The 15609-nt window shown below is 31.2% G+C and overlaps 1 protein-coding gene across 1 annotated transcript; it reads left to right on the forward strand.

The window, feature by feature from the left end:
• The first annotated feature begins 1370 nt into the window (after positions 1-1370).
• Positions 1371-8036, forward strand: ABCG25 (ATP-binding cassette family G25). The gene is made up of 3 exons (XM_028081113.1): positions 1371-1593; positions 1754-2603; positions 6681-8036. The coding sequence occupies exons 1-3, from the start codon at positions 1486-1488 to the stop codon at positions 7691-7693; spliced, it is 1971 nt and encodes a 656-aa protein (XP_027936914.1). The 5' UTR covers positions 1371-1485; the 3' UTR covers positions 7694-8036.
• Positions 8037-15609: the final 7573 nt, after the last annotated feature.

Below are 15609 nucleotides of genomic sequence, written 5' to 3' on the forward strand. Positions count from 1 at the left end.
TTACAAGTTTCGGTCCTGTAAGAATATATATATATATATATATATATATATATATATATATATATATATATATATATATATATATATATATAACATAGTTATTAATAATTATTAATCAAAATTCTTCTAATAACATAGTTAATTATAATTTTTTGTAAAATACAATTTCAGAGGATCCATGATAGAAAAAGAAGTTTAAATATAACATATGAAATTAATTAACTAACGTGCATAAATAGATAACACTTTCAACCTCTGATTGAATATAATTTGTATATAAAATACGTTTTACAGTAGATTTTTTACTAAATTCAGAAAATATATATAGCTTTAATTTTATATAATTTTAAGTGATTTATTTATTATTACTTTTTACTTTTAATCTAATATACATTTAGGTATTATTGTATTTTTTCCGTTTTCATAATTTTATTTTCTCCGTACATTAATTAAATAAACAAATATAATAATAAAAAATATATTAACATACATTTTTCTAATATAAAAAATAAAAAAGAATAATTTTCGTTAAGAAAGACATTTAAAAAGAAGTAAAAGAAAATAGTAATTTGTTGTTAAAACATCACATGTATTCCTGTGTTGAAAGAGTGCAAGAATCTAAAAGAAAAATACGAGTGTTTCCTCATATATGTACAGCACAATTGAATGCATGTTTGAGATTCATTTCACATCTCCACAAATATTTGAAGCAATAAATGTCATCGAAAGATACTGTTAAATGTAATAAATTTGGTTTGAGAATGATTTATGGTAAAACACATTGTACATATTTCGGATTGAAGAAGAAAAAAAAAAGGTATTAAATAAAAAGAGTTATATTTAAAAAAAAAACTGGTAAGATGGGTTTGAGAATTTGAAAGCATGATGACAGTGTGTGACGGAAAAACCAGAAAAGAAATTGCAGAAGATAAGGGGATGTTAGTTTGAGTATTGCAGCAAGAGTGTGAAGAAGAACATAGATATAGATGGATATGTGATGATGGTGGTGGCACGTGTTCCAACCACCTTATTTCCCGATTCGGCTCCTGCTGCCGAGGCAATGGGCAACAACAGCACCACCGGTGTCTGCTACTACCATACCAGTACGTTTTTCGAACTTCTCACCACTATGCATATTTACGCATTCTTTTGCATTTAAAAAAACCTTTTTTTTCTTGGGAGAAAAAGGGGAAGAGATAAAAGGAGGAAAAAAGTATGAGGAAGAGAAAGTGGACCATTCCACGAAACATTGCACCATGCCAACTGCATGTATATGATCGCCACGTAGCAATTCCAAATTGGTAGTTCTACTTTAACGTGGCACTGCCATGGCTTCTGATCCCTCCATAAATACCCCATGTATTCCTATCCCTTCTTCCTCTCACTTCATTCATTCACTCCTAACACACTTCTCTTCATCTTTTTTCTACTTCCCAAATTTCTTTTTGTCCCCCAAAACCTCACAGAGACAAAGGAAAAACCATAATGCCAACACCAAATGGAGACTCCAATCTCCCTCCTCCCAAACACAGCCCTCAACAATCCCGTGATATCCCTCCTTTCTTCTCCTCTTCTTACCCCATCACCCTTAAGGTATTTATCATTACATTATTGCTACACATCATAACTATAAGGATAACTAAACGTATTAATCTTCCTTTAACTCACTTTGACTTCACCTAATTTTCCTTCTTTTCTGGAAAATAATTAATACCAATTTATTGTCATGAGTTAATGTTTTCATGCAACGCAGTTCATGGACGTCGAATACCGCTTGAAGATAGAGGACAAAACAAAGACCCGAGGGAGCATCAAGACCTTCTTTACACCCTGCGAATCATCGCCGTCTGATCAAGGATCAAGGCCACCCGCGCCGCAGGAGCGACTTATTTTAAAAGGCATAACGGGAATAGCACACCCAGGGGAGATCTTAGCGGTGCTGGGTCCATCCGGGAGCGGAAAATCGACGCTCCTAAACGCGCTCGCTGGGAGGCTCCATGGGAACGGCCTCACAGGAACAATCCTCGCCAACTCCACCAAACTCAACAAATCGGTTCTTCGGAGAACCGGCTTCGTTACACAGGACGACATCCTCTACCCACATCTCACGGTTCGCGAGACGCTGGTGTTCTGCGCTATGCTGCGCCTCCCGCGCACGCTGCCGCGCGCGGCGAAGGTCGCGGCGGCGGAGTCTGCCATCGCGGAGCTGGGGCTGAGGAAGTGCGAGCACACGATAATAGGAAACAGCTTCATCCGAGGCGTCTCCGGCGGGGAGCGGAAGCGCGTGAGCATCGCGCACGAGATGCTGGTGGACCCCTCTCTGCTGATACTGGACGAGCCTACCTCCGGTCTGGACTCGACGGCGGCACACCGCCTGGTGGTGACGCTGGGGTCACTGGCGAAGAAGGGCAAAAGTGTAATTACATCGGTGCACCAACCTTCGAGCCGTGTGTACCAGATGTTCGATAAAGTTGTGTTGCTATCTGAAGGACAGTGTTTGTACTTCGGCAAAGGAAGCGACGCCATGCGGTACTTTCAGTCGGTTGGTTTCGCGCCGTCTTTCCCGATGAATCCGGCGGATTTTCTGCTCGATCTCGCAAACGGTACGTCACAGTTTCAACCGTTTCTGCTATTTCTTAACGAATTACAGTTTAACTTGTTACAACTGCTTGTGGTGTGTCGGTTTGAATTGTTTTTTCTGTTTTGTGTTTTTGATTGGCGTGAATTATTAGTGGTGAGTGATGTTGGCTTCCAAGGAAGTGCTTGTGATTGAGGTTGATAAGTTGATATGATATGTATCTATCTTTCTAGTGTTTTGTAGTGGAGGTAATGGTTACGGTAATGGTTATTGTAAGGCTTATGGTAATGTGTGTAGTGTGATGGTGTGGGGTAGAATGTTTGGTATATGGGCATGATGGGTGAGCGTGTGTTCGTAAAGCGAATTAATGAACGTCATTCGGGGCTACAGGGCAATAAGTTTAACAACAGTGGCGGACATCATGTTATGTAACTCTGTTCCTTCTTGCTATGATTGCGTGATATTATGGTCCTCAACTCAACTCCTTTTCTCACCCATTTTGGCCCTTCTTGCTCATTAAAATCCCTTTTTCTATTTAATTAATACTATCTACATCCTGCTTTAATTTACATTCAGTTTCGCTTCGTTAACGTTAAAATACAAATAAAATATTAACATCGGTTTATTTTTCTTATTTTAAGTATTCACCAAAATATATTAGTGTTCTATTTTTTCTATAATTAATACTCAACGGATTCTCGCGAATAAGACTTATCAAACTACTTTTTCATTTCTTGCCAATCCCTTTTCCTTTGTTGGGTCTCTTTAGTGGACATTTAATAGCGATCACTCTAATATTCGGATCACTCCTAGCTAGAACTTAATAGGATGTAATTAAAAAAAAACTTATAAATCACCTTTTTTTTTAAAATGAGTTGGCCATTTCGAACTTTGGTGGTGGTGATGTCGATTATTGAGTGTAAAGAATATTTTGTAACAATAAAGATGATTTTTAAATTTATTATAACATAACATCTCTTATTATATATTTTCACTTTTCTTTCTGTTTTTCGCTTGTGTAATGATTTTTTCATTTAATAAAAGGTATATTTTAGGTATAAGCTAGGAGAGAAAGATAAAGATTTCTCTTTGAGTGGAACGAATCGATTAGATCCGTAATGGGTTTTGATTTTGCATCAATATTGGGATGCTTTACATAAACAATTTGCTGATGCTTACCACGTGTCCTCTTTTTTTGGAACTGTCTGTCGTTGGCTCTACTTTTTCTTGCTTTTCTTGTATACCAGTTAGTTTTCTTTTTTCCAGGACAACCTGATTTGACTCCTTATGCTTTGATTTTTCCTCTCTTTTTTTGTCCAATTTTTTCTTCTCTCTATGGCCAATACTGTTTCTTCTTAGCCAAACCAAATTTGTGACCATTGCCTCCTCCAGCGAGGCATGCAATTTTCTCTTGAAACTATCTAACAGTTTGACAAGTAGATTTTTTTGAAGTCTAGGTTCACCAAGTATTTTAGAATTAAGCTGGACGATTAAGATTTTACATAATGAATGATGGGAAATCGAGTGATTGGATAGATTACCTCAGAAGAGTGTGGTTTATGAAACAAAGAAAGTAGTTTAGAGTTTCCAATTCCCGATCATATTCAGTATGGTGTCAATTTTTATGTGGGTCCGGATATATTCCAAATTTAGAAGAAAAATAGCAGATCTCATGGACTTATGCAGCGTGGCCCCTTGTTACCATAACCATCAACCATATCCTTTCAATATAAGAACAAGTTGATCTGATATCCTTTAGAAAGAATAACATCAGAATGGACAATACTTTTGTTGTGGTGTCCAAAATAGGCATTTGGGTTGAGCTTGTACGAGGACAAAAAAAATGATTAGATTAGATATAATTTGACAATTCACAATTCACAAAAACAGACTTTGTTTTCAAAGTTAAACGTCTTTGTTTCTCGTTTCTATGTCAAGTTCAAACGTAGGAAAGAATGTTATGCAATTGGTTTCACAAGACATGAAGTTAGTATAAGCCTCCTGAATAATTTTCAACTTTTAGCATCTGTTGAAGGACAGGTGTAATTGGGGTAGACTGGTGTAATCGTTGAAAACGGCATGCCATGTGTACTAAAGTTATTTGTGGGCTGTCAAAAGAGAACGTGCATATGGTATAAAGTTGGAAATGCTTAGGTAGTGGACCGGAGTCCTTGAGTTGTAGATAATTGGCCTTTTTATTGGTGCTTCTGTTTGCTTCTTTTAGTATAGCTAGATTTTGGTTGGTGATATCACTAACCACAATCTATAATTTATTAAATTATTATTTCATAAATTAGTAGCTCTATGGTAAGTGCTCTTTGACTGGGTATTTTTATCTAATATGGAGTTCAACACCTTGGGCACTAAAATATTGTTATGATATGTGCCTCTCTTAACCTTTTTCGTTGATTCTTGGGACCATGATGATAATGTCGATATTAAGGTTGATGACGCCATTGATAGCGTGAGAAACCATCAAACCGCTGTTAAAAGGAAAAATAATACAAAGAGCACCTGGAAAAGGTGGCACACTAAATCCCTGTCTACCTTTAAAAAATTGTGATCAAATTATCAAGTAATTTACACCTCTCGTAGGTATCTTATATTTTATGGAGGAGGTTAAACTTTAGGGGGTACAAGAGGTATTAAAGTGGGGTTTAGGATTTATCTTTGTCCGTATGTTATGCTCATACTTTTTTGTATTGCTTTTACGTTGATGTTATTTCCTTTGATGAAGTTACTCTTGCCCCTAATGTTTTAATCAATGCTCTATATTTAAAAAAAAAAAAAAAAACTAAGCATTTTGTTATAAATCAATCTTGACCTACTCGAGCATATGGTCTTGGGAGCTTTTCTTATTCATCATTAGATCTGAGGAAAAAAACTTGACCTTCACTTCTTTGACAATGATCTGGCCAATTTTGCACTGATTCTCTTTTCCGTTCACTTTGTTTCTTTTTCTCTTTTCCTCCCACTTTATTAGAATCTCTTGTCTTAGGATCTGTTAAAGAGCTACACGTGTTGGGTAGCTTTACATCCATAAAAACATTTCTCCCGAAAAGTGAAGTCTGATGGCAGAAAGGTGTAATGAAATGAAAGTAAATAGCTACATTGATATTATGCAAATCAAAGTGGGAGCTGGTGGCCCAGTCAGCAGTGCCAGCACCAATCTTAGTGGAGACTCACCATAACACTAACATAAGTCAGCTTTTACGAGTCCCACTGCCCTATTTAACCACGTTCATGCCTCTAATCAGCCCTTTTTCAATAATCAACTACTTGTTTAATTAATTCAAACATATTTTCATTTACTTTATCCCTGGTTCCACCTATCCTAATCCTATACTTTGTTGCTTCTTCAGCTTCAATATTTTTTTATGCAATATGCAACCACGATATTTACAATATTTTCCCACAGGCCATCGCCTTGGTGCTGTGCATCTTCACTTTTACCGTAGTTTATTCCACTGTCGGTGGAGAAATTGTATTTCTATATATAATTCTTATTTCTATATAATAAATACATAACAACGAGAGATAATACGAGATAAGATGATTATGTGATTGAAAGAGACAAAAAAATCATAAAATGTTATATAAATTTAATTTTATCATATGAATAATATAACTTATGTTGCTTTGGATAAGGACTTTTTGTTGAAGTCTTCAATCTCTCTCGTTCTATTGTGGATTATCCATTCCTACTTTGTCTGTGGTGGTATGCTATTCCCCTTTTTCCTAAATTTGGAAATTGAATAATATATTGCCAACTAGTAATATGAAGCTAGCCCCGGCCCAAACCTATTTTGTGAACCGAATGCAATCCAGATTCTTAAATCAAAGGAGAAAAAGGTTGGTGGGCATCAAATGTTTGTTAACACAGAGACAAATGTATATGCGATAAAATAACAGAAACAATAATTAATGTTGATAGTGTTTGATATATATTATCACTAGGCAAAATTTTCTGGTTATTTTTCGCCTGTCCAATTGGTTTATTCATATAATAGATCTTATCTCCATAATTGGAATGCATAATAGAATGATCTTTACGAGTGGGGAATTCTACGATATTAATCAAGTTGAACCTTGAATCCTGCAGGTGTTAGCCACATCGATGGTCAAAGTGAAAAAGATAAACCAAACATAAAGCAAAACCTAATCCATTCATACAACACAATACTGGGTCCCAAGGTAAAAGCTTCCTGCATGGACACTGCAAGTTTTCCTACAAAAATCACAAACCCTTTGAGAAGCAACTGTTCGAACGAATGTAGACGTAGCGACAGGGTTAGCTTCTTTGACTGGTTTTACCAATTCAGTATCCTACTTCAGAGGAGCCTCAAAGAAAGAAAACACGAATCCTTCAACACTCTGAGAGTCTCTCAAGTTATTGCTGCAGCATTATTAGCTGGTTTAATGTGGTGGCATTCAGATTACAGGAACATTCAAGATAGGCTTGGCCTACTCTTCTTCATTTCCATCTTCTGGGGAGTCTTCCCGTCTTTCAACTCAGTATTTGCATTCCCTCAAGAACGTGCCATCTTTATGAAAGAGCGAGCTTCTGGCATGTACAAGTTGTCCTCCTATTTCATGGCTCGAATCGTTGGAGACCTTCCCATGGAGCTTATCCTTCCCACTATTTTCCTTGTTATTACATATTGGATGGGTGGATTAAAGCCAGATTTTTGGGCTTTTGTGTTGACTTGGTTGGTTGTGCTGGGATACGTGATGGTGTCACAGGGTCTTGGACTTGCTTTAGGTGCAGCAATAATGGATGCCAAACAGGCTTCCACAGTGGCAGCAGTGACAATGCTTGCATTTGTATTGACCGGTGGATACTATGTCCATCAGGTGCCATCTTGCATGGCTTGGATCAAATACATATCCACAACCTTCTACTGTTACAGGCTGCTGACTAGAATCCAATATGAGGATGGCAAGAAGATATCTTATCTATTAGGCTGCTATCATGGTGATAAGGGTGGGTGCAGGTTTGTTGAAGAGGATGTGGTGGGGCAAATTGGCACTCTGGGCTGCATTGGGGTGTTGCTTTTCATGTTTGTGTTCTACAGATTATTGGCTTACCTTGCATTGAGGCGCATCAAGAGTTGAAAAAATCTGATTTGGTTCTTTTGGGAAAGCTTGAATTAATGCAGAGAAGAACGGATCAATTTGTTGGCTCCTAGTGCAGCAGTGACCACTTTTACACTGGGCCAGTCTGGCTAGTTGATTCCTACTAACTGTAATATGAATGAGAGATTTTCTGTTGTAATTGTAAAGTTAGAGAATCAATTAACAAGCAACATTGAAGTGAAGAGAGAAAAGAAGTGTAATTGTAGATTTGGATTTCAACTCGCTCTCTAAGTTCATTCTGTATTCGGAATGCTAAGGAAGAAATAAAGATATTTCTTCCTCATGGAATATATATAAATAATATAATTTTCAAGTTTTTTAAGACTCTTGGCTCTTAGCTCTGCTATTTCTTTTTATTCGGAAAACGGTAATGCCAAAGTATCAGAAACATTATTAATTTGGAAGCTTCCTAGCCTGTTGTTATGTAACAGAGGGCTTGGAGTACAGAGTTGGGAGGAAGTCGCTCACCATTTTCATTTCATGGTGTCATGTATAAATTTTCTTGCTATCAAAGCTTTGAATTGGTCTATTTGCATACAACAGCTTTAAATTGGACTACTGTTAGATTCATAAAGCAGTTGTTGGAGAATGATATTGCAATGTTCACCTATTGAACAATCCTATACAATTTCCAATTGAAGAAACTATTTATGACAGTTTTTAGAACTTTAGATTTTCAACAAAACTTTATGTTAATATTTTCAAATAACTAAAATTACTAATTTAATCCTACTACCTGATTTGAAAAACACACATAGACATATACAACTTTTTGTTTGAATTATAATTTCAAAAATATATTTTAATAGTTTTAAATATAATTAAATATATATTAGAGTTTAATTAGTAATTTCAAATTGACTCCGTGACTACAGAAAACATTGACAACAACTAAAAATTTATCAATTCCGCACTTCTAACAATCTACATAAATTACATATTGATATATGTGTTAGTAAAGCATGATGTGTTAATTTTATAATGATTATACCTTCTATTTGGTTCCTCAATTCCTGATTCATCCTAGTTTGATTAAAATAAAGGATGAATCACTCTTTAATATAATATTGAGAAAATATGTATTAAAAAACTTATTTTATGCTCTTTTTTTTAACATTATTAATTACGGTGATAAAAATTTGGTTTCCACATGTTTAAAAAATAATCGATTATTTCGGACATAATTAATTATGTTAGGTATTTATAAAAAAAAAGTTCAATTGATAATTAATCGATTATAGATTAAAAATGGTTTATAGGTTACATGAAAAAAATAATAATCAATTATGTTTAAACATAATTGATTATATCATTATTAGGGATGACAACGGGGTGGGCATGAGTTTCGCTATCCCATACCCATTCCGGTAAAAAAACATTCATCCCCATACCCAAATCCAACGGGTATTAAACTTTTGTCACATCCTCATCCTCACCGGATAACGGGTATAATCTCGTATCCATATGCATACCCGTTTTCTTACTACTTCAATATTAATTTTAATTAATTTTTATAAAATAATAAAAAATTACAGTAAAGGAAATAATATTATAAAATATTCAATATTAGGAGGATGGTTGTTTCTATCAAATACTTTAAAATAAATTATAATTGTTTACATTTTAGATTAGAATACCAAATAAAATTTTATGAGAACCAAAACATTTATTAAATTTGCTAACTACAAATATTAGTGAAACCTAGTTGATAAAATTTAAAAATATTTTTAAAAAAATATAAAAGGAAAGTAAATATTCAAATTAAAATATATTTTAAATGTTTGTTTACTTTAATTTTTTTTTAATTCTAAGGAATCTCTTTTTTATGCACCAATAAAAATGATAATATATCATTTCATCAAAATGACGCAAAGAACAAATAATAAACATAATAATAAAATTTTGACATAGATCTTGTATCTTTTGAACTCTAACATATGTTGAATGGTGATAAAAAAAATTCATGGCAATTACATTAAATTTTTATATTATAATAAATAAAAGTTATTTATACAATTATAGTGAAAAAATTACAATATGATTGATAATGAGTTAGAAAATAAATTAGATAAAATATATCAAAATAGTATTCTACATGATGAACATAAACAACAAGTAAAAATATTAAAAAATTAACAAATGTGTGTTTGAGAAAAAATTTGAAAGACTATTAAAAGAAATCACACAAAGGAAAACAAATGTATAACTAAGACAACTTTTTAAATATCAATATATATACTTAATGGTTAAGAAATAACGAAAATTATTTTAGCGAAACAAAAAAGTTCTTTAAATAAAACAAAAATTAATAATAATAAGTAAAAAAAATTTATATTACCTAGTAAATGAAATGTTTATGCTATTAAACACTTAAATTGAAAGTATTAAACATAATCGTGTGAAAGGAAAATATACAATAACTAAAAATATTAAAATAATAGAAATATTCAAATATGAGACATAAAAAGTTTTTAATTGACATACATCATTTTAACATAATTATATAAAGGTTATGATAAGATAAAAAATATATTGGAGATGCGAATGCGTTTCATGACAAACCAAATAATTAAAAGAAATAAAAAGTATATATATATATATAGGGTTATTTAATTAATTGTGAATATTTTAATAATTTAAACGAGGACAGGTATTATGGCGGGGATATGTACATCCTCATACCCAATTGAAAAAGTCGGGGATTCTCCATACCCATACCCATACCCAAACCTAGTCAATGCGGAGATTCTCCGTCAAAACGGGACAGATTCGAACAATACCCACCGGGGGGTGTATTTGCCATCTCTAATCATTATCATATTCAATAACAATGATTATAGATTCAAAATGGTTTATAGGTTACAAGAAAAATATAATAATAAATTATGATTAAACATAATTGATTATATAATGATTAGAGATGTTAACAAAATGAGTAGTGTACAGGTAGTAACTTTCTTATACTTTATTCGTTGTTTGTTGGATAAATACCCGTGTCGTTTGTTAGAAAATATCTCATTCAAAATCAATGTATTAATATTTCAATCATGTTTTTGAATTATAATATAGCGGATACGAGTATCCACGGATACGGATACTATATTACCTGTACCTGTCCCGTTAATATACGAGTATAAAAAATACTCGTATTCGTTATCTGTAAATATTTATTTACAATATTCATTTTCTTTTCATTATGAATTTTATCATAAATATCTGCAGATATGGATTTTTTTAACGTTCCTTTGAGTAACCTCAAAACTCTTTTAAAAAGAAAATTATCTCATTCATCTTTGTATTTCATATCGATTTAAAAAATAATAGAGCATTATTATTTCCTGGAAGAGATATTCTGAAAGTGTCATTCATTACATCTTGTTTGAAAAAAAGAAGTGTTTAAGATTTATTAGGATAAAATGATCATATTATTTTTATTGTAAATTTTGTCACATAGCGAGTGTGAAAATAATGATTTTTGGAAAGTACCGTATCATAAGGGATTTGAGCACGTCATATGTTCTATGACTAATTTTTTTTATCATTGATAAAAAAATATATTGATTAAATAAATATAAACTTGAGTGTCCTCTAAGATGGAGTAGATGATCTGATTGAGCATATTTATAATTCCAAGGAAGGGTTAAGTCGAATAATAGAATTAATCTTGAGTAGGGTGAATAAAAAAGTATTTAAGTTCTAGATATATCATTGCAATAACTCTAGTCATACCTAATTCAGTAAAGGATATCAAATTTTAATAAAACTACATCACCACTTAAAATATTACAAATTTTAATAAAATTATGTTTTTTTCGCTATTTTTAACAAAATGTAATAATTAATATTTATTACCTTCATTCTTACATAAAAATAGAGTTCGAAATATCTAAAACAAACTTAAAATTAAAATATTTTATTTTAAAATTTATTTTTCGAATTTTCTTTTATGCAAAAATTTAGGTCTTTAAATATAATACGATGAAGAAAAGTACCTACAAAATTTATATCATTGATTTTAATAGAATTTTGTTTTACATAAAAAACCTCTCAAATTTGTATTAATATTATTCTTTCATTGACTTGGATCATATATATTTTTTATCAAGGGTTTGAGAATCAAATTATTTTCATCATTAACTACTTCTCTCTTTTTTTCTATGGTCAGTTTCAACTATATCTATATTTTTGTTATCTTTTTCGTTCAAAGAGCACTTACCTGGATTTTCTAATTCAATAATCTTATCTATTTTAATAAATTTATTCTTAACTCCTTATTATGTAATTAAAGTCTCAATTCTTTTTTTTGAATTTTTAATATCTTTATTCAAATTTTCTAGTTAACATATGTACTTATTTTTATATAAAATAAAAAAATTATAATTTATAAAATACAACTAAAGACAAGTATATGATACAAATGACTTAAAACAATTAAAATGGTTTCAGGTTGTTAGGAAAGTAAACTTGATAATAGACTTGTAGTGTCTTAAAGTCTCAAGTCTCTTTTTCTAAAGTCCCATTTTCATTTTTTTCACGAATCTTTAGAGTTTATTTTAAGATTAATCATTAATAATAAAATTAAAAAAATTATGTTTTTCTCAACTTGATAGTAAAGATATTTTTCCCTAAACTTAAATTATCTTTCTACAGAAAATTCAACTTTGAATTATACTTCAATTAATCTATTATCCACAAAAAAAAAACTAAAATTTAATCTAATTAATAGTTTTGTAGAAAAATTTCATTTCCTTGTCAAGATATATGAAAAAATAAACTCTCAATAAACCTGTAAATCTAAAAGTACCAAAAAACAATACTGGGTAAAAGAAATGCATTTCTAATTCTAATATAAATTCAACAAATAGAATAAAAACAACAGCAACACAAATAGAAAAAAAAACATTCTAACCAAAAATGAGGATGAAAAGTTTGGTACACACAAACAACATGAGATTCAAGGAATGTAATATATCAAAACCTTAACTCTAAAAAAGGACTCTAGAATATAAGAAAGAAAGGAAAAACAACAAAAATGACAAAGAGATAAAAGAAGAAAATAGAATAAGATTAATTATAAGAAAATGAACATAATCTATCATTGTCTTTCTCGTAAACGAAATCATAATTTACTAAAAAAAGATTTTAACTCATTAAATATCATTTTTAATATCAATAAAAATTAACAAACACTCATAATAATTTAATTAAATTTTATTTTCATACATAAACTTATAATTAATTTAATAGAACTATATTAATAATAAAATATTATTTTTGAGGCCAATTTTTTTTAAAATAATTTTATAATTAATTTAATAGAGATATATTAGTACTAAATTTTTTAGACATTCTTTCTTAAATATAATATTATAATTAATTTAATAAAAAAATATTGATAGTAAATTTATTTTTAGACCTTCTTACTTTGGAGAACTAAAGCAAATATTTCACTTGCTTTATTTTTGAATCGACTCTACTCCCTTCTTACACAAAAAAAATATTTTACAATCATATAAAATATATGAGTATTGTGATTAATCAAAGGTTATAAAACCCACCCGTCCACGAAAGGTCCGGGACTCATTTTCAAGTAAGAATAACGATGTATGAGCAAACTTTAATTACAAAATAATAATAATAATAATAAACTATTCACACTAATCGTTTTCATCCCTTTTTATATTATCACGTCACTTACCATTTGTACTCTTCTATCATTTATCTCTTTCTTAATTTAGATAAAAATAACGTGCATGTCAATTCACCATTTTCCATCCATTTCTACATGTAATTATTTAAACAATTTAAGAAAGGTGTACCGTAGGGTTCGATCCCCATAGCAGCCGATCGACGCTCAAGAAATTTGCATCTACACCAAACTATGTACCTCAGTTACATCGTTGGTCGTCCTGCGATCCTACGATTGAGGTTGGAAGTCATAGTTAGGCGATGTAGCAATCAATCTGGAGTGATAATAAGTGCTCAATAACCGAGCGGCCGCATGCCACGAGAGTCGACCGAGGGAGCCCATGTCAGATTTGCTTTGTCAACAACTAATTGAAAATTACATTATGACCTTTTTTGGATGCTTGTGAGTGTGACTGCACATTAAATACTGTAGCTCTCGACAACATCGGCCATGACTTACTATTCTCATCTGTATATTAGGACACAAAGTCATGGCTGACGAAGTGCGGACGCATAGTCATGTCAGTTGGACGACAACAAGAAGAAGATCATACTTATGTAATTAAGGTAAGACAAGTCAATAATCAAGTTTAAAAAGCAATTGAGCCTCAATTAAGTAAACACTAATCCAAGGCCCATTTAAAAAATTATAAATAGAACTTCAAGGTAAGTTGGTAAGAACTTTTACTTCGCATCATTTATTACAACATTAATTGTTAAACCTGAACGGACCGAAACTGACCGATACTCTGATCGTCTGAATTACCGAATAAGAGAAGAAAGAGATACCAAGCGGAGGAAGAAAGAAGTGAAGTGACAAGCCAAGTGTTCAGATAGACGCTCAACTCTTATACTCGAAATAGACTGTGTATATATATATGAAAGGAAATACAATTTCAAAACAAATTTAAAAAGTGTAGAATTTTTGGAATCTTGGTGTAATTTTTGGAAACTCGTCAATGGAATTTTTCCATATTACTTTGATAAAAATATAAAATTGAAAGTCAATATTTAAGTAAGAAAAATCGCGTCTTGACCTATTTTGTTCATTTGTTTTACTTCACAATCTAAAAGAGCAATTCTAATTTTGTGTAACAAAAAATTTAAATGGGAAAGGTATCCACTGTCTGTTTTTGAGTTATAGGTGATCAAATAAAAATATATTGAATTACCACCGGCCACATGCCCGGAACTGAAAATTTACTATTTGGATCACTACATGATCATCATTAAATTAACTTCATTCTATAATTTCAACCAATAAGATTCGTTCTATAACAAAAAAAATTGGTTAATCCTTTATATATTTTATATACTTCTAATAAACGAGATTAAAATAAAAGTTACTAAAAGATAAGAAATGGTTCTTACTAAATTTATCCGAAGTGTTTTCGAGATAGAATACGAAGCTCTCAAGAACTTAATTATTGTTTTCTAATTAAAATTTCGGAATTTCAGAAAAGAAAAATAAAAGAACAGTTTACTTGCAAAAACTTCTCTAATATTCTAATACTCTAATATTTAAGTCAGTAAAAATTTAAAAAAATTTAGAATATATAAGATAACATGAATGAGAAAAGTGTATTGATAGATTTTATTATTTAAAATTTTATAAAAATGTTTAATTATATCATAAAATAAATTAGGAGCAACTACTTTCTTCAAATTCTTATATTTTATTTTGGAGACACTCGTCCAAATCCAGTAAAAATAAAAATAAAATAAAAAACCATTTTATTGTATATTCAGAAAACATTCAAGCAATTAAGAACTACACTTTATCTGTAAAAAAAAAAAAAAAACAGAGAGGTACTATAAACATAATCTACAAACTCCACAATAAAGTTTTATTCTATAAAAATTAATTTTACTCGGAACAACCGGATGAAAAATTGTACCCATGATTTTTTTTTTTGGAGTAGCACAAGGAACTGGAGGACAGACATTTGTGACATACTGATACGAAAAAATTGAAGTGTACCTAAAATAAACCACAGTGTAGTGTCGGAAAAGAATGTTGAAGATGAAAATCTGTTACCAATGGGAGAAGGCGAGATTTTAGAAATGGAAGTAAATAAAAAGAATTTTGAAACATAGGTGTCTCCAAGTGAGTTTAAGTTTTATATTGGGTAAAAATGAGAGAGTGGAGTACCATAAGGATGAAAACCTATAAACTTATTGTTACTTGGTTAGACTCAGGTCTCATT

This window comes from Vigna unguiculata, chromosome 7 (assembly GCF_037176805.1).
Source record: "Vigna unguiculata cultivar grain cowpea cultivar isolate G323 ecotype 2 chromosome 7, ASM3717680v1, whole genome shotgun sequence".
Taxonomy (NCBI): Eukaryota; Viridiplantae; Streptophyta; class Magnoliopsida; order Fabales; family Fabaceae; genus Vigna; species Vigna unguiculata.

What these genes read in the sequence shown, in the direction of transcription:
- ABCG25 (XM_028081113.1), top strand. Translation starts at nt 1,486, where the DNA reads ATGCCAACACCAAATGGAGACTCCAATCTCCCTCCTCCCAAACACAGC. An exon ending in CTTACCCCATCACCCTTAAG is followed by an intron (nt 1,594 to 1,753) that starts GTATTTATCATT and finishes CATGCAACGCAG; the next exon opens with TTCATGGACGTCGAATACCG. An exon ending in TCTGCTCGATCTCGCAAACG is followed by an intron (nt 2,604 to 6,680) that starts GTACGTCACAGT and finishes TGAATCCTGCAG; the next exon opens with GTGTTAGCCACATCGATGGT.